The 18793-nt window shown below is 40.4% G+C and overlaps 1 protein-coding gene across 1 annotated transcript in view; it reads right to left on the reverse strand.

Annotated features, from left to right (window-relative positions):
* dars1 (aspartyl-tRNA synthetase 1) overlaps positions 1–18793 on the reverse strand; it is a 36161-nt gene that overhangs the window by 3287 nt on the left and 14081 nt on the right. Inside the window, exons 7-15 of the mRNA XM_063887167.1 lie at positions 17781–17883; positions 16527–16607; positions 13950–14009; positions 8997–9108; positions 7154–7288; positions 5667–5814; positions 4030–4176; positions 3667–3709; positions 2757–2837 (exon numbers count right to left, since the gene is read on the reverse strand). Of these exons, the coding sequence (XP_063743237.1) occupies positions 2757–2837; positions 3667–3709; positions 4030–4176; positions 5667–5814; positions 7154–7288; positions 8997–9108; positions 13950–14009; positions 16527–16607; positions 17781–17883 (910 nt within the window). The remainder of the gene's footprint in view (positions 1–2756; positions 2838–3666; positions 3710–4029; positions 4177–5666; positions 5815–7153; positions 7289–8996; positions 9109–13949; positions 14010–16526; positions 16608–17780; positions 17884–18793) is intronic.

Consider the following 18793-nt stretch of genomic DNA (forward strand, 5'->3'; position numbering starts at 1 on the left):
GTCGTCTGATTGGTTGAGCTGCTTTTGTGCGTCGTGTCCTGGTAGCACCCTTGATGGTCTCTTCTCTGTATCTGTCAAACACAACGTCTATCCTTTTATAGTAACATCCTGCTTTCAACACTGCTCTGACAAATGTGTCGGCCAGATCCCCAAATGTTACTGCTTTGTCTGGCTTTCCAAGGGCAACCACAAGTGCCTGTCCATCTATGATGAGACAAGATGACATGTCGGGAAGTTCAATAGCCTCAGGACAGACTATGTCTTCAGTTAACTTATTTACTAATACAGACTTGTTTCCAGTGCGAAGTGTCCCATTCATTTCAGCAAGGGATATGGGAACTGGCAGAAGCTCGTGTTTTAGGACAGCTGGTAAGTCAACTGGACGACCTGCCTCATAGGCCGTAACAAGGCGTTTGAGAATGTTTCGGTCAGCCTTTATGACAGTTCTGTTGTCTTTGATTTTAGGATTTTTGGCCACTTCATACAGAGATGCAAATGTTTTAGCTTTGCTCTTATGTAGGGTTGCATGGATTGGGACCTCTGGTTTATCTTTGTCCTCAGGAACAATCATCCTTTTCTCAATGAATGAATTCACTTTTTCTTGTCCTAGGTCTTTGGCAGAAAGTAATGAGCTTTGGATAGCCTCTGTGGCAACGTCTTTCGTGGCGAGATTTTGCAATGAGCCTGAGGAGACTGAATCAAACACCTTGAACCCTTTGAAGACTAAAACCAATGCCATTTCGTCTCTGTTGTCTCTCTTTTCACGGGATTTGGTAGCTTCATTGTGGACGTAGGTTTTCTCAGGTGTGTTGCTGAACATCAAATGTGTCTCTTCTGCTACATGGGACCTCATGTTGTAGGAGAGTGTCCATCTGGAAAGGGCTGAAGGTGTCTTAGTAATGCCAATGATCCCCCCTCCTTTTTTCCCTGTTCCGTTGATCCACTCCATTGCTTGGTCTGGATCGACCTGGTTGAATCGTTGATCGGACCGCTTCACAACAAAGTTGCCTCTTTGGAACTCAGATAGTACAGGTTCTGGGAGTTGGTGCATCTCAGCAATATACACTGGCCCCCATCTTGCATAGTTCAGGTGGTCATATCGCATGAAGTACGGCAACATCCAGCTGAAGGAGTGAAGATGAAATACCACCTCTGTTGACACATGTATTTTTGATAATTCCTCCCCCCAAATCTAGCCCTGTCACAGCAGTCACTCCCCAGCATCCATTGCCCTATGATAGCTTGTTAGCTAGCTAGCTAGCTAGAAAGTAGGGGGATTTATGCTGCCACAGGGCTATGTTTGGGTTGGAATTATAAGAAATAAACTTGTATCAACAGAGGTGGTCATCTTTAGGGCACAACTGGAAGAAAAAAAAACTAGCTAGCTGTTTTTTTCCCCTCCAAAACTGTTAGCTAACTGTTAGCTAGTTTTCTCCCAGTTGCTAGCCATCTCAATATCATTGAAATACACAATTTTGACCCACTATGGTTGAAAAAGTATCATTTTGGATAAATAGGGTTAACAAGCTCAATCAATAACTAAGGAATATTGACATTTTTTGTCTAAAAAAATCAAAAAGCAGGAAACTTACCAAAGCGTGTGAAACTGTTACGATCCTCTTTGCTGTTAATTCACCTCAGGCAAAGGGTCCTCAGCGATGGGACTGACCATGCTATGTACTGATCTAAATATTCAACTTGGTACGTTTCATGGTGGTCTCTTTTTGAATATTTTTCCCTATTCACCTGGGTTTTTCCCGTCTTAGAATTTAGAGAACAAATGCTTAATTTGCAAAAAAAAAAAAAAAAAAAACATGAAATCTCAGACAACTTGCAATGGATTTTTTTCTTTGTTATCATATAATATGGTGTACATCATATGTCATATCAACAGGGAAAATTTCAGAGTAACTTTTATTTAATATTTATGTCGGCCTTAAAAAATGACACAAATAATGCTTAATTTCACCTTAAAAGTTGGTATTTTGCATATATATATACATAAAAAAGGCACTGAGCCTCCACTATATCCTTGTTTGACCCTTGACTATCGATCTAGAAACTTAATTTCCTCATCTTGATTGCCTACTTACAAAAAAAACTAGGAGGAAATGGTCCAATAACTGTGCAAGATGGGCAATTTGGCGGCCATTTTAATATGCAAATTAGAAGGTCAAAACCTCAAAATTTCACCCGGGTACCGGTTTTTTTTGGACTCAGCACCCTTGAAATATGTAAGGTAGGCCGGTTCCCGACTTGTACCCATAAATGCTCCTTACTTCTTATAAAAGGCCTTTTTTCTGAAATCCGTCTAGACTAGAAGGGACAAACACAAAACTTGGTGCAAATGTCCACAAACGGGTCAACATGTCCAATTAAACTGGTTGAAAAGAAATGGCACTAAGAGGCAAATATGTTTCTTTCTCCATATAGGTATCCTCAAAATAAGCAGAACATAGCAGTGCATTTTCTGTGGCACTGCTAGCATGTTTTACATTCGTCATGACCTCACTGCAGGGAGCTTTACTAGTGCAGCTAAACCCTGTGGGTTGTTTAGCAGCCTGTACATCCAGCAGAGAACACACGGCTGAAGAATCTGTGGTGGGTCAAAATCTGCTCTCCAGCCTTAATGCGAGTTTAACTTCAGGTCAAACACAGAACCCATTTGTAAAGATTTACATAGCATTTGTTCCCGTAGATGTCTTATTGTAGAAGCCAATAAGTGTGTATGCTGTATGAGTAAGCGAGATACTTACAGGGTTGCTGGGATCAGGCATGGTGTAGAAGGGTCTCACAGCCAGTGGGTATTTATCCAGCACATAGAAGTCAGTATCATACTGAGGAAGAAAAATATGTAAAATAACAAAGGTCAACAGATGTTTGTATCAAGACTTTCTAAATATCTACGGATAAATCCAGACTATATCTCCTCTTTTCCTTGTATAATTTTGTGGTGGAAATTCCACACTCAATCACCTTCTGAACATTATATAATGAGCTATAGACACATCTTAGACACATGGTCCTCCAGACTACACGATACAAAATTTAGAGATATCCCTTGTGGAAGTTTAAAAGAAATCTGCTAAAAATACTCGGTCTTTTTTATCATGAGCAGTGATTATAAAGACCCCTTGATGTTGTGCATACTGTAATGTAACTTTAGAAAATATAAACAACTCTGATTAACTTTTTTTAACATTTTTTCTTAAACCCTCACCCTCAATCTGTACATGAATGACAGACATTCCATTCCAGTGTTGGTTGAATTCCAACACAGAGAAATGCTGTCAGTAGTTTATAGAATACAATAAAAATAAATGTTGATTTTACTCAAACACTACCTATAAATAGTAAAACCAGATAAACTGATAATGCTGGATTGGTCTCTTCATTTATTCCAGAGCTGTACATATATTAACTCTACCTAGAAAAACTCTGGAAAATTCTGGAAATTCTCTGTTAATTTGATAATTATCAGCATGTGATCTGGAGCACTGCGAGTAAAGCAGTAGAAAGGTGTTGAATTGAATCCCACAGACCATCAAAGTATGACTTTTGAATCCACCCACAGAGATCCAAATCAGTTTTTAGCCAACCTACAGTCAGTGTCCAACCACTAATGAAACACTCTCACATGTATTAATGAAACACATTTGAACCAACCTTTTCCTTGACAAGACGGCCAAGCAGCTTTTCATTGGGCGTACTGCAGAAAAACAGAAAGACACAGAAACAGAAATTCTTTAAAAATTAAAATTCATATTATTTTGTTTACCAGCAACTCACCTGAAAGTAAATATCATAAAATAACTTCTCTTAGTGCTTTCACACTGTTTCTGTATAAAAAAATATATATTAACTGTGTGTTAAAAACAGCCTTGGATGTTAAATTATTACTGAGTTTTTGTTCTGATGTCCCCTTTCTCTGTTTAAAGTCATGTCTAAATTCTCTAAATTCTTTTATCGTCAAATGAAGTCGTCTGACAGAATGAGTGGGATTTGGCAGCGAGGTTGTTTGAGTCTGACCTGAGGTCTTCTTCGTCTCCCATCTCCACACCGGCCTCGTGCAGCATGGCCAAGGCCTCGGTGTACTCCAGTCTCAGAGTCGGCTCCAGGAATTTGAATGGCTCACTGGGGTACTGCTTGTTCACCGTCTGGATCTCTGTCTGGAAGCTGAAGCGGAGAGACACACACATTAAAAATCTACAGAATTCCTGCCCACGCACAGCCAAACAAGTTTCTGTTGGTGGTTCACTTAACGAGGTCAAAGCCCACACTGGTGAGCACTTATGGAGGATAATATAACACAGATAGGCCTTTTTAAAATATTTTAAAGCATACTGTATCATCTCTCTTACTATAAACAGAGCAAAACTTGTGGAAGTAGAACAAAGGAGCACTGCTTGCAACTCAATCACAACTGACAAAACAAGGTGCTAAAATATAAGGCTGAATGGCAAACGCATCACTGAAATGTTTCTAACAGGAACTATTTGTAATGTTTTTCCAGAGCAACATGAGACCCATCTAACAGATTTCCTCGAATTTCTGTTAAATGCACGCATGTAGAATTATTATTACGTCAAGGAGGAACAGTGAAATGTCAAAGCGCCCTGAGAAAGAGGAACAGCAGCTGTTTTTTAAACAACAGACAGTGACTGACATTAACACTAACAAGGAGGCTGCTATCATAACCAAACCACATATCACCTTTTCTGGAGCAAAACTTACATTCTTTGTTCAAAGTGACCTTTTGTTAGTGAAAAATAAATGTAATTACTTGTGCCCCTGCCTGTCCAATGTAAAGTCCCTTCTGCTTTTCTTAATAAACAGTATTTCCAACATATTTTTTATTCAACTGCTAACGGGTCAGAAATTCAACAATACAGAATAGCTACAGAATACTTAGAATGCAAGTAAACGAAACGAAATACAAAATACATGTATAAATCATTTCTATACTACCTGTCTGAGCAGCCCCCCTTGTTTACATATTTTTGGTCTTTTTCTCTATTCTTTTCATATCTCTTTATCTTTTTATGTACATCGTTTTAACTATTTATGTTGGGACAGTTTTCCCCCCTACTTTTAAATATTATTGGTAGGCTTTTTATCAGCCTTTCCATGTGTAATATCTGTGTTTCTTCTTGTTCTGTTGCTGCTAAAACAAGTGCATTTCCCTACGGGGATTATTAAAAAGGTCAATCTTGTCTTATCTAAATCAGGCAGACTGTATGGCAGGGTTAGGGTTAGGCCATGATGGTGGAATGAAAACAAAATAATACAAATATTGGCCTGCTACAAGAGCTTTACCCTGCTTTTATTTACCATGCATTTTAGTTGAACAGCTCTCTTCATATTCCACTAGGGTGCAGTAAAGCCACATCAGCAGAAGTGGCTGACAACTTTTACATACACAGTCACTGAAGATGGATTCTACAGCTGAAATAGTTTCCCACCAACTGAATTTTCATTTCAGGAATTGATTCTGTCAACTCATGTTCCGAGACGGAAAACAATCCTAGAAGCACTCTGGATGTAATCTGTTTCTTGTGCTACCATCAACTCAGTCTGAGTCAAACAAATACCACGAGGACTTGTTAAGTCAAAACCAAAATGTCAGCCTGTTAATTTCAGCTTCACCGAATGGATCCAGATCTTACTTGTCCCTCAGGCCCTTGAAAATCTGCACCATGGTGTCAGTGATGGAGTCAATCACTTCATGGTAATGATAGCTGAAGGCCATCTCGATATCCAGACCCACAAACTCGGTCAAGTGACGGTGGGTGTTGGAGTCCTCCGCCCTGAAAACTGAAAGGATGTGATATTCATTGAAATGTCTTAATAGGGAAAAGGAAGCAAAGGAAAAGACACCTGGCCATGTCACAATTCAAAAGTACATTAGAAAGGGTCACCTAGGTAACAATCTGGCTGCAATATTCCAATGATGTCACAAAATTTTGATAATGTGTTGATAATACATGTTTGTCTTCATTGAATACTATTATGCCACCAGTAAAGGCAAAATGACATACTAGTGATCCTATTATAATCATAAAGCAGATATTTATCTACTCTAAGTCCTTCTCTTTATTCTTCCTTTCATTGTATCCTGGATAGTGAACCACTGTTAGATCTGTGTGATGAATGCTAGAATCTATATCAGCCCTGATGGCAGCTACTTCTGTGATAGTTACTGAATTATGTTTGAGTGCTATATGGAATGAGCCGGAGCTGTGCAGCGTTGGAGGGTTTCACTGATGTAAGTTTGAGCTTTTTCTTTCTTTCTGTTCTTTTAAGTTGACAGGTGTTAAGACAGGTCTATACACATGCGTGCAAGCAGGCAATTAACGTTGCTTCTATGTGGAAATCAGGTATGTGTGCACAATTTCACAATGAGATTTAAAAAACGCATATGGAAGGATTTATACATCTGTACATGCATATTTATGCTTCTGTATGCCCACAGAGTCTATAACCTACTTCTATGGCCTGCATTTACTGGAGCAACTCTAACAACATATGGAAACCAAGTACTTCTGGCCACTGGGATTTCCAGTCCCAATTCTCCTAGATTAATTGACTGGTCCATATCTAAGGCAACAGTGGACAGTAAACAGTTGCCTTAGAAGCAGTGATGACCTTAAGCCCTTTGATTTCTCTGCATAGCTTCAGAGAAGCACAAAGAGACCTTGGTGCGGTCTGCAGAATACTAAATGACCGCCCTTCTCTCCAATCTTTCATTGGTTTCCGCAGCAAACTTTAAAATAACATGTGTGAGGCAATTAAAAAAGGAAGACTGCTTATTGAATGTGTTATGTGCATGTTATTTTGTCACATTCAATAAGAGGGTGGCAGTGTTAGCTTACCAATAGAACCGAGGGGTCTCCTAAACTCAGAACAGCACCATAAAGGCTTTTACAAGTCCATTGTGTCACCAACACACTAACACTCTGCTGCCTCTCTGACTCCGGTGAAAGCAACAGGGGGAGGTCTGTTAAAGTTTAACACTCTAAATGCATTTGCAGCCATTTTAAAACTGTTATCCCAGTTAATGGGGTCCACGCTCTGTTTCACGACACTCTTGCCGCTCATTTCGCAGCAAGTGAATGGGAATGTGTTAGAGTGGACAGTCTGGAGGCATTCTCACCTGGACCCACACAGAAGACCTTGTCAAAGTCAGCACAGATGCACATCTGCTTGTAGAGCTGGGGGGACTGGGCCAGGTAGGCGCTGGTCTTGAAGTAAGACACAGTGAAGACATTGGCTCCGCCTTCGCTGGCAGCTAGAAGTTGACAGAGACAACTTTTAGATATGAAATTAGGTATTTACTGTCACAAAATGATTAAAAAACAACTGTTTTTGTCAAACACACACTTTGCGGTAAACTGAGATCTCTCACTTTACAAATGTACACGCCACCCGAATGATGGTGTATACCTGAGGGATGGAAAGTGAGCACATAGTCTCCGTTCATCTTTAGTCACCATACACCTATAAATGCATGAAATAAAAGATTGTCTGTATATAATTAACATGTAAATGAATGAATGGCAATGTAATGCCATAATATGTTTTAAAAATCATTAAAAATGAAATGAAAAACAGCTATTTTACTTCTCTAGGGAAAGAATACTCTATTAAAGTATTAGTTTGATTGAATTTGTACTCATTTAAAGTTGTTTGATGAAAGGCTGAAGTAAAAAGATGTTTTCGTTTCCCTAGCACAAAATGGAAATATATAACAAACAAAAAAATACAGAAAAACATCGGCATTGGACAGTGATATTCTAAATATCCAACTAAAAAAAGAACAATCTGAGCATTCCTTAAAACATATAGTTGGAACTCTTATAAACTAGGTTTTATTTTTTTCAATGCCAAAGACATTTCACTTGTTTGGATGTTTTTTAAACGCATCTTAAAGCTAAAAACAGCTGCCTCGCATATTTATCAAAACAAACCAAAACAGTCCCTACGCACAGCAATCTTTCATAAAACATCTGCGGTTCACACGCGCCTCAGAGGGTACTATCTGATATTCTCTCATTTCCACGTCAATAGCAGGGTGGGGGTTCAACCAGCACACCCTGTATGTGCCATGGGTGTGTGCTGGCAGGAAGATGCGGTTTTGACAAAAAGTACACAGTGTTGGTTTACAGTTGCCTCCAAAATAAAAGAGCGCCACTTTTGAATTTAGCCGTGAAAGGCATATCATTGGCTCTTAAAGAAAAGAGGAAGTGAGAGTGTCGTAGGTTGCGCCACAGTCTATTTCAAATCCCAGCGGCACGTGGAAGTGCAGTGTACTTTTTCTTGTGAGAAATTCCATATACTCGATTTTTTAAAACTGTAAATAGAAGATTTTAAACAAATCCTGCTTACTTACATAAAGCTTGTATTACATATTATAAAAACCATATGGAGCTTTTTCTCGAGGCTTTTAAGATTGAATCAGAAACTGTAAACATATAGAATAACAAGTCACCCCCCATATGTGATGTCGAGGAAAAATACCGGGGCAAGAGAGACGCCATGTAAGGAAACTCAAAAGAACTTTCTTGTGAATATCTGTTAATCCTGATGTTATACTTTCAGTAAAATGGAGAATGTCTTTTGGGAGCAAGCTTAAGAAAGGCCTCCCCTGTCAAATTGGAAAGGCATCGTGTGGAAATGTGTGAGTGGAGGAGCTGATCGATGCCTCTAAAGCCCCACTAGGCTGGATTAAAATCCTGATAGGTCTTAAAGAAAAATAACTATTTCTTATACCTCCCTGTCTGTTGTTTCAACACAGATGTGCATGACTGTGTTTGTTAGTGAAAGTGCTTTCAAAAGTTTGATATGACTGGAAAAAAATAATGGACAGCGCATACAGGAAACCGACTTTACAACTGTCACCCGATGACGCACGAGGCACCTGTGGGTGGTGCTATGGAAACAAGCGTGCCTCTACACAAACATGCTATAAAGATAATTTATTGATAGTGTGTTTGTACCTGATATGATTTTAGGGGTCTGGATCTCCACAAAGCCCTTATTGGTGAGGGTGTCTCGGAAGAGCTGGCACACTCCCGACTGCAGGCGGAAGATGGCCTGGCTGGTGGTGGTCTTTGGGAACACACACACACACACACACACACACACACACACACACACACACACACACACACACACACACACACACACACACACACACACACACACACACACACACACACACACACACACACACACACACACACACACACACACACACACACACACACACACACACACACACACACACACACACACACACACACACACACACACAGAGTTACGCAATCATAACAGATGTGTAAAATAACGAGACTGCCAATATCTGCTCTCGACATGAAGGGCAAAGCATTTATTTGCTGGCAAGTGCAGAACGTGCCTATAAAAGCCATCCAGAGCCCCTGGTACTTCCGACCTATCATTATGAATGCAAATGCTGAAACCCAGGGTGGGGTGAAAAAACAGCTCAAACTAAAACTAAGAGATTACCGTAAAAACCATAACCCCAAATCCCCCCAAAACCTGCAACAGTTAGGTCACAGAGCATATTAGAAACACTCCCTTTCAATGTGACTCATCTCACATGTTCTCAGGATTCCTACAGTTGAGCTTTACTGGCTTTCAGTTATTTTACATCTCAGCAAATCTCGGCCCACTTTTTGAGATTCACGGGTCTGCGTTAATTAAAAGTTTTCACTCTTTTCTTCCTGCATGACTTGTGGCTGCCTAACTTGACTAGCAGTTTGCAGAATGGAAAGGTGATCCAAATAGTGTCAGGCTCATTAATCTGTAGACATTGCTTCAGGGCTGTCTGTTCATTTTCTTTCAGTCTCAATCTGAATGTTACACAAAAAAGATGTTGAAAAAGAGGTGCATTTTTCTGCTTGAAAAAAACAACAGTTTACCCAAACTTTTAAAGAGCACTGAACCAAATTAATTATTTTGACCCCAGATCTCATATTGCTAATTTTTTTCCTGTTACTTTTACATATTACACTGTGGTCTCGTGGGAAACCTGGGAAAACTAGAACTAGTGTGTGTTGCACCACTTTCAGAAATTAGAAAGCACATCCTGTTGACAGCATGTCTGCAGAGAGAAGGTTTTGAGTGGGTGGTTTAGCGGTTAGCGCACCTTCAAACTTCTTTCTGATGGTGTCCCAAGAGTCTGGGGCAACATATATACCTGCACCTCGCTTACCTCTAAGAGGCAAGCAGCGCCGCTTGTAAACCCGCCTGTGGTGATGATCCACCACAGGAGGGTTTCAATGTTTTCCAGGGCTCACTCCTGGGCCCACCTTTATTCTGCTTTTTAGTAACATGGAGAGCTGATGTTTCCTCTTTAACAAAGGTTAAGAAAATGTGATTCTCTATCCTTTAAATGCTGTTTACTGAAATCATACCTGCAAACTCAAAAGGGCTGACAAAGGTGACAAACTAAACTGTTGTAGGGGGGTCTGGGGGCATCCCCCCCAGCCAAATTTTGCTATTTTAACATGTAAATTAAGCATTCTGGTGTACTCCCACAAGAAAATAAAGGGAAAAGACAACATTTTCTTATGGTAACAATGGCACATTTATTGACCCATAAACTGGTTAGTTAAAAACATTTTGAATGGGAAAATGCCTCTTTCGGGCCACACTATCGTTCTCCACCACCTCTGCCCTATTACTAGCAGCACTGGTAGATGGCTGGCAGCCAAACTCAACCCTCCTTTCTCTGATTACAAGCTGATTTTCCTGTCGTTGGGCTATGTCCCTAGTTCCAGCTGCACTAATGTTAGAACACAACCTCCTATCTACCTCCCCAAACTTCAAATCATCCCTTCTGAACATTTCCACCCCAGTCTGGTTCCTGGTCTGAAAAGTGTATTTAACAGTCTGCACAGCACTGAGGGTGGAGTTCTTCATTGACGTTGATCATTGATCAATGATGGTCCCCATGACACTGAAGGAAGACTCAACCAGGGCACCATGGAAAATTGAGAGGGCAGCCTTGACTGCCTGACACAGGTGCAGGGTACTTCCCTGTATTGAAGACGACGGCCCACCACTTGACAACATCCTCTCCATGCTGAAAACTGGGAAGCGCCTGGTAAACATTGAAACGCAGAATTTCTTGGTCTGAGTCAGCATCTGGTGGCAGCAGGTGACCCATCATATGTATGAGCTTCCTCAAATATATTCTCTTCATAGCTCTGACCAAAACGACCTGTACTCTCGCTTTGTATACGTTGCCTAGCAACGCCGCGCATGCGCATTATATCCTGCTCCGCTCCGAGTTATAGTAGTAGGCTATTCATGGGAAACAAGGTGTTAAACACGCAAATGCCGGTTGGTGTGCGTACGTCACTGAGTGTTTATCGGTCCACGGCCGTAATGAACGTGTCGCATTGGTCCATGTAATGCACACGTTCTGTTGTTCCCATTGACATAGAGCTATTGAACATTAATTTTAACAAAGGATACGGATAACATATCGCCCACGGCAGTTTTGTCATTGTATGTATAGCCTATATTTTTATTACGCTATCATCATTCAACATGTAGAATGAACGTGTAATCTATAGAGCCGATTTACATAGATAATTCACAACCATGAACCTAATCTGGATCTTAAACCTGCCAATTGCCAACAATTGTTACTACATATAAAATATGTTTTCGTTTTTAGATCGCGTGTTTCAAAGGCATCTGCGTCTTGTGTACATAACACAGCGCAATATGAATACTGTCATTTCCAACAGTGAAGCGTTATATGTGCTTACTGTAAACTAACTCTACACACGGTCGCCAGCGTTTGTAGATTTTGTTCGTAACTCCAAACTTTTCGTAGCTAAGTTGATGAATACGAAACCGAAATAATTGATCCGAACGGATCACGGATCATCCGTTGCACCACTACTCTACTCACTAAACCACACGGATGTGTATTTGTTCATTACGTGTTCGTTTTAATCCCTCTCATATCTGACCACAATGACATAGCCGCCAGTAATATCAGGTAACAGGACGGATGCTGTGGAGATCAGCCTTCACAAACGTATTCTTTTCGCATTGAACGAGGTGACGTAGAACTGGTCTAGCTAGGCTAACTTTAACACAATTCACTGGGGTTAGCTAGCAACCTAACAAGCTGATAAGCTTAAGCATGTTAATACACTTTATTTGGCTAAAATAATTTGACTTCAGCAACGTTAAAATGATACAGCATACAATGTTTTTGCCCGAGTACCTGCTACTAGATTTACCTCAAAACTTGTATCTGTAACATATCCCGAAAATTGTCCAGAAGAACCACTCGCTGACGACTGAGCACTCCACTCCAAGAGGGACCGATGGGTAAAAAAACGCGCGCTGTGGTTTATCTTGCTTATGATTGGTCAGTGGTCGTGGAACGCGAGTCATTTGAACAAAGATTTTATTTATTGTGAAGGTAGCAAACTTGTTTCTTCCTCATTATACAGTCCGTTATACAGTCTATGGTTGGTTGGTCGGTCAGTCGTCGGTCAGCGGATCTACACGATTCATGTCAATGACATATTTTGAGTTGAAAACGGCGAATTTCGCCGAAAGGTGACTAGTTTGCAGGTATGTGAAATATGAGTTTTCCACAGTAGCAAAACATTTCCAGTGTGACAACAATAGGTAAAGCTGAAACAAATAATCAATAAGAGGCTGACTTGCACTTTGGGCGCATGAGTAGATTGAATTTTTATAGTCAAGCTAATATTTCCATTGATAGAGTAAACACTTTATGTTAAGGATGGTCAAGTTACATTGGAAATCTGTAGAAACTAAATTATTATTGGTGGAGGCGTCTGTGTTCAGTGTGGGAACCACTTTATAGCTTCACTCCGCTCTAAAGTGCAAAACTGATGACAGACCTGAGTCGACGAGCTCAAAGAGCTCAGTGTTACAGAAGCAGGTGTTGTTGTGAGGCTCTGTGGTGTTGACATCTTTCTGCATCACACACGTGGGAGGCAAAGATCAAAACAGCAAGACGCTTTGCGGCTCCGGATCTTCTGCTGCTGCTGCTGGCACAGGGCTAGCACATCTCCCACATTGCTAAAGACTGATAGCATCAGCCCACTAAATCACAGACTATCTCTGTTTCAGTTTGCAGATCAAGTGGTTTGCTTTGCATTTTGAAATCGCTTAAAAGGTTGTCGGCCTTTACTTTTAAATCAATAATGCTTAATATATTGCCATTGATTGTTAATTAAACTATTTTAAAGTTTATTATTTGATCAAATGTAAGAGGTTACATTTAAGTGGCCCCATTATTCTTAACTACTGTGACATGTTAAGATGCTTTAATGTTCAAAAAGGTCTTTATTTTTCTCTTCCTGCCTGTGCTGCAGCACCTCTTTTCACCCTCTGTTTAAAACCAGAGCCCAGTCTGCTCTGATTGGTTAGCTGGCCGGCTCTGTTGTGATTGGTCCACCGCTTTAAGATGTCCCGCACCTTAGCATATCACGTACAATGTGTTGAAACACTATCCTATTGAAGTGTGAGTATAACATGGTGATTACTATGGCGCAAAAGTAAAGAAATGTGTGTGGGAGAGAAACTCTCTCTTGAGGGAACTTTGTGATTTGTGCCTTGGCAGACCATTTACATGCCCAAAAACCTATATAAACACACCACAGAAAAGGGAGAACCCCTTGTTAACATTTAAAAATAATCAAACAACTCATTTTGAAGAAACAATTGATAACTAGCCCTCAAAAGACTTGCATAAACAGATATAGCTTCACATATCTAAACCAACAGTTGTTTTTCATCTCACCAGACAGACACACAAGCCTCAAATGTGAACGTGTCACTTGGGAGATAAGATTTATCAAGACAGATCCTCTGCAGGCTGAGTCACGAGCGCACAGTTTTTTCCCTCAGCTCTGGTAGCATCTTACCCTGAGATCAATCACCCTGTTGTCCAGCTTTGTGTCCTGGTTGACTGTGGCTCGGCCTTCCTGAGGGCAAACAGAAAAACATGATCACACAACCAAAAAAAAACCTCAGACTATGAGATATTCAACAATGAAACTGATCTGCTCTTGGTGTTTGTCATGTGTAGATTTTTAGAGGCTATATACATTTCAAAAGGAAGACAATACAAGGTCACATGAAGGTCATTCTCTGTATGAAATCACTAGTTCACATATCAGCTAACGGCAGATTATTGGTCTGGGAAAAATAATTACCAGCTTGTTATTTCTCCTGATAAAACATAGCACAATGACCATTCTTAAACAACAACAAATTGCTTTGTTTCTTGAAACAAATATCGTTGTGACAAAAAAAACATCTGCAATGTGGGACAACAGGGCAATAAAAAGGGAAAAAAATGAAAGAATAAATGTTTCATCACAGGAGGAACCACTGCTTCCAGGGTCGTGGATGTCAGGCTTCCCTCAGAACCCGCTGGGGTTTGAGCTAATAGCCTGTGTAGCCACATCCTGCTCCAAACAGCCCCACGCAGAGGGGACAAAAGGTTAGACGAGCGTACAGTTGGATAGCCAGGGCTGTTAAGGCCTGTGTCTCTCGGGGAGGCAGGTGCTGCTACGAGTGTGTGACTGACATGCTGAATCCCCCAGAAAGCACCTGGATGCTGCTGCAGCTGCAGAGATAGGCTTACTGAATAAACACGCAGCGGCTCTCAGCTGTCTCTCTGATACATTGGGGGCCATTTATAGATTTGCTCATGATGTATAACTGAAGTAATATATCATTTGATATTGGAGAAGATGGATCCACAGCTGAAGAAAAACTATAGCTTTGTGGGGTGTGGCAATTATTTAACTGCATCCCTTATTAATTACCTGGATCTGAAAGCATCACACAGCTGGGGCTGCTTTATTGTTACACTTTGAATGGAGCAAATGAATATTCCTCAGAAAAATATGTTTTGTTCCCAGAACGCAGATCAATATTTTGGTTATTTTTGTTGTGTTCAAGATCACTACACTGCTACACTAATGTTGTCGACTTGTTTGACCAGACACAAAGCCTACTGCTGTAGCCATATACTGAGAGTTTCTCAATGATTTTCCACTTTTTAATAATACAAAACTGAACCCAGCAGAATAAAGCAAATAGTTTCTTGAGGTAAATCACCAAACGATCACACCTGAATCAAACTGACTTGTTAAGCTGATGACTCACATTGCAGTCTCAACATTTAGTGACAATTATAGCTAGGGTGGGAAAAGTATTAATACATTAATTGGTATTACACGTTTTACATTCAGACAGCAATAAACAAATCAAATGCTCATGAAAAGAACGAGAAGAAGAGCCATATTTGTTTATCTTAATTATGATATGCTTTGATCACAATAATAGTTTTGGGGGAGTAACTTTAGAGGGAGATTTGTAGCTAAAAGGCTGCCAGTTTTGCCCACTTGGCAACCTTCTCACTAGATTTAGCGATTGTTAGAGCTATCACTGATAACTACTTCCATTTGAAAAGAGTCAGCGACATAGAGCTAGGTTTTTCCAATTGGATCATTCTTTAAAATCAAGTTAACTCTTGTTGGCTTCTCTGATTTCACCTATCCACCATTTAATGAGCACCTAGACTGTGGGTGGGGAACGTAACAGCTTCTTGAATGCATCATGATTCTCCCAAATGATTAAGCATTGATGCTCAATTCTGCTTAATTGGAATTCAAAAGCCGTGGCTGCTGGCTCTTATGAAGAGGACGTGCTGTTGCATGGAGATAGCTAAACCTCACAGGGTGAGTAATTCTGCTCCTGATTTTATTTATTTATCCAGGTTTCATTACCCAATACTTGCCTGCCAAAAACATTAATATTTATTCTCTTATGTGAATATTCTCTGTGTGAAGAACAGTCAACTCCATGGATAAGCTGAGAATTTGATTTCAATGTAAAGTATACAATAAGTCGAGGCTCTGTGGTTTACTATGTTGCAGTCATTGTTTAGTCTGACCAAACCTACCTATTTGCAACATGAGAATTAGACAATGTTTTTCCAGTGAAAAATTGAAGTCAGTTCTTATTTTATTTAAGTTAAGTCTGGAACCAAAGCTTTTTCTATATTTTTTCTAGAAAAACATAGTATGAGGGCGCCGAGATATATCAATTCTCCCGAGAACATGACGCCCGTATAGACCGGTGACGTAAACAACCATATAACAAGTAATTATATCGTTTTGGACAGACAGAAATGTTGTTTCCTGGCAACACTTTCAAATGTTACGAGGGCATGTTGAAAGTAAGAGCGCAGCGCCGCTGTTACCCGGTTAAAGCAAAACCCTGATTGGCATAACAGTTTCTCCATGAGTATGTCAACGTACTATTCTTTTTAAAGTCTCCTGAGTTGTGGATGGTTGCATTTTCTCTATTTCAGCCAAAACCACATGACATATCTGATCATTACGAGAGCACTGATCACTTACTTTAAAGTATAAGTATTGTGATTCTGATTTGTATGCACTCTCATCCAGCCCTACATCCCTCCTCACCTCTTCCCCCTCTCCATCAGGCCTGACGGCATCCTCCAGTTGCAAAGGGAGACGAGCCTCTGACTGGCTGATGACAAAAATCTGAGGGGTGAGAAAGAAACAACCATGAAAATTCAGAGGGTGAAAAACCACCAATATTTCTATTATACAGTATGTTGAGGCTGTGGAAAGTACCCGGAGTTTCTATACAGCAAACGCTTAACAGTAAAAGTGTCATGACCCTAAGAGCTTCATCTGTTAAAACCTCATTTATGTGTGACTAGCAACATGTTAACACAAATTGGTTTCCTGTTAACTGTCAGGTGCAGTCTGAAAAACCAAAAGCATGCAATACAACTGTTCCATTTTCAAGACACTCAGAATTATCGTGCTGCATTTAACTGCATGACAATGAAATGTGTGCCCTATATTTTGTTTCCAATCACTAAAATATGAAATATTATATACTGTTTAAACCTTATCTAGGTGTGACTGTGTTGAAACAAGGGGGAATTTGATACCATTAAAGAGGACATATTACGCTCATTTTTCAGGTTCATTTTTGTATTTGGGACATGTTGACATGCTTTAATGTCCAATTATTTTTCTAATACTGCCTTTGTCTGTAAAATCAGAGCCCAGTCTGCAGCTTAGAGAAGTCTTCACCCTTAGCATGTCACATGTTAAAAATAAATGTGTTGGAATGCTAGCCAATAGAAGCCCCTATGTTATAATAGTGATGTCACTATGTAATGGAAAGGAGTCCAACAGAGGCGTTATAGGCAGGGAGGGGGAGGCTGTGGCTCAGTAGGATAGTATGCTGATCTTCGAATCAGGGGAACACTAGTTCAATCCTCACTGCAGTCAGCATGTCGTTGTGTCCTTGGGAAAGACACTTCCCCCCAGGTTGTTCCTGTGGGGACTGTCCACAGTATGTGAGTCGCTTTGGATAAAAGCGTCTAACAAGTGACATGGAATGAAAGGCGGGACCGAAATTCCCTCTAGGGGGAACTTTGGGATTTTAGCCTTCGCAGAACATTTACATGCACAACAACCTATATAACGCACTTCAAGAAAGGGCCACTACATAATGGCCTCTCAAAATGGGAAAGTAGGGTATACAGTATGTCCTATCTTTTGTTTACTACCCCTCATATTGTATGTCTTCCCTACCTTAATTACAACTAGTAAGGTGATTATGAACTGTATTTGGTGAGGAGTGTGTGTGTGTGTGTGTGTGTGTGTGTGTGTGTTGCAGCTAAGATGTATGCCCACCCTCTCGATGTGCAGCTCCACGTCCTGCTGGGAACAGCTCTCGATCTTCTGTTCCACTTTCCTCACCGACGCCTCCACGTCTACGATGCTCTCCTTGGTGATGCTGGTGGAGACAGTTGGAAGAGGGGGGGATGTGTGTGTAAACAACAGATAGCACTTCGAAAACAGACTCATCTGTGTGGGAGGCTAACTGCCTGAGAACAATATTTCCATTAAAGCGTGACTGATGATTCATGTTTTATGGTGTGATGTGCAGGGGGTTGGCGAGGGCTATGGTTGAGTGACTCACTTGGGTGGTGGGGGGTGGGGGGTGTGGGGGGGACAGTGAGAGGATAACCAAATTCACCACAGATTCTAAAAAAAATTGCATAGAAAGTGAGAGTAGAGATGCCTCAGTGTGTAGCTTTCAAAAATAAAACCGCTATCCTCCACCTTTGCTCAACACAAACACGCGTCTACTTACACTCAGCTCAAACTAACCATTTGCAGGGCAGAAAATGTTTCCACATACCTTTCTTTAGAGATATTTGGCGATCTGTTGTGTAATCGCTCCAAAAATGACACTTCGATTTTACACACTTCAAAATAAACTCTCCAGCCCTAAAATGATTCCTGTCAGCATAACACATTTCTCGCAAAAAAGTGTCTGTTATACATTGTTGTTTTTTTTAACATCTCTACATCCTGTGGCATCACACCGTGATTTTGAGAGGTATAAAGGCAACAAAAGTTTTCACTATTGAACCAACAACACAAAAAATGTCAAGGATTCATTATACTCAATTAATGTATTTCAGTACAATTTTGAGGTAGTTTTACTTTACCCAAGCACTTTTGTTTTATGCTAGTTATTATGTTTTATGCAGTTATTTCATTTGAATTTGGATTTAAAAGTAACATGCATTGTTACATAGTTCCCCTTACTAGTTGTTTACCCTCAAGAAAGAGCAGTAAATGGACAGGCGGGGTGGAGGGGGATTGCTGAGCTTCGAGAAAAGGGTTGTAGCTTACAT

The sequence above is a fragment of the Eleginops maclovinus genome, chromosome 7, assembly GCF_036324505.1.
Source record: "Eleginops maclovinus isolate JMC-PN-2008 ecotype Puerto Natales chromosome 7, JC_Emac_rtc_rv5, whole genome shotgun sequence".
In the NCBI taxonomy this organism is placed as follows: Eukaryota; Metazoa; Chordata; class Actinopteri; order Perciformes; family Eleginopidae; genus Eleginops; species Eleginops maclovinus.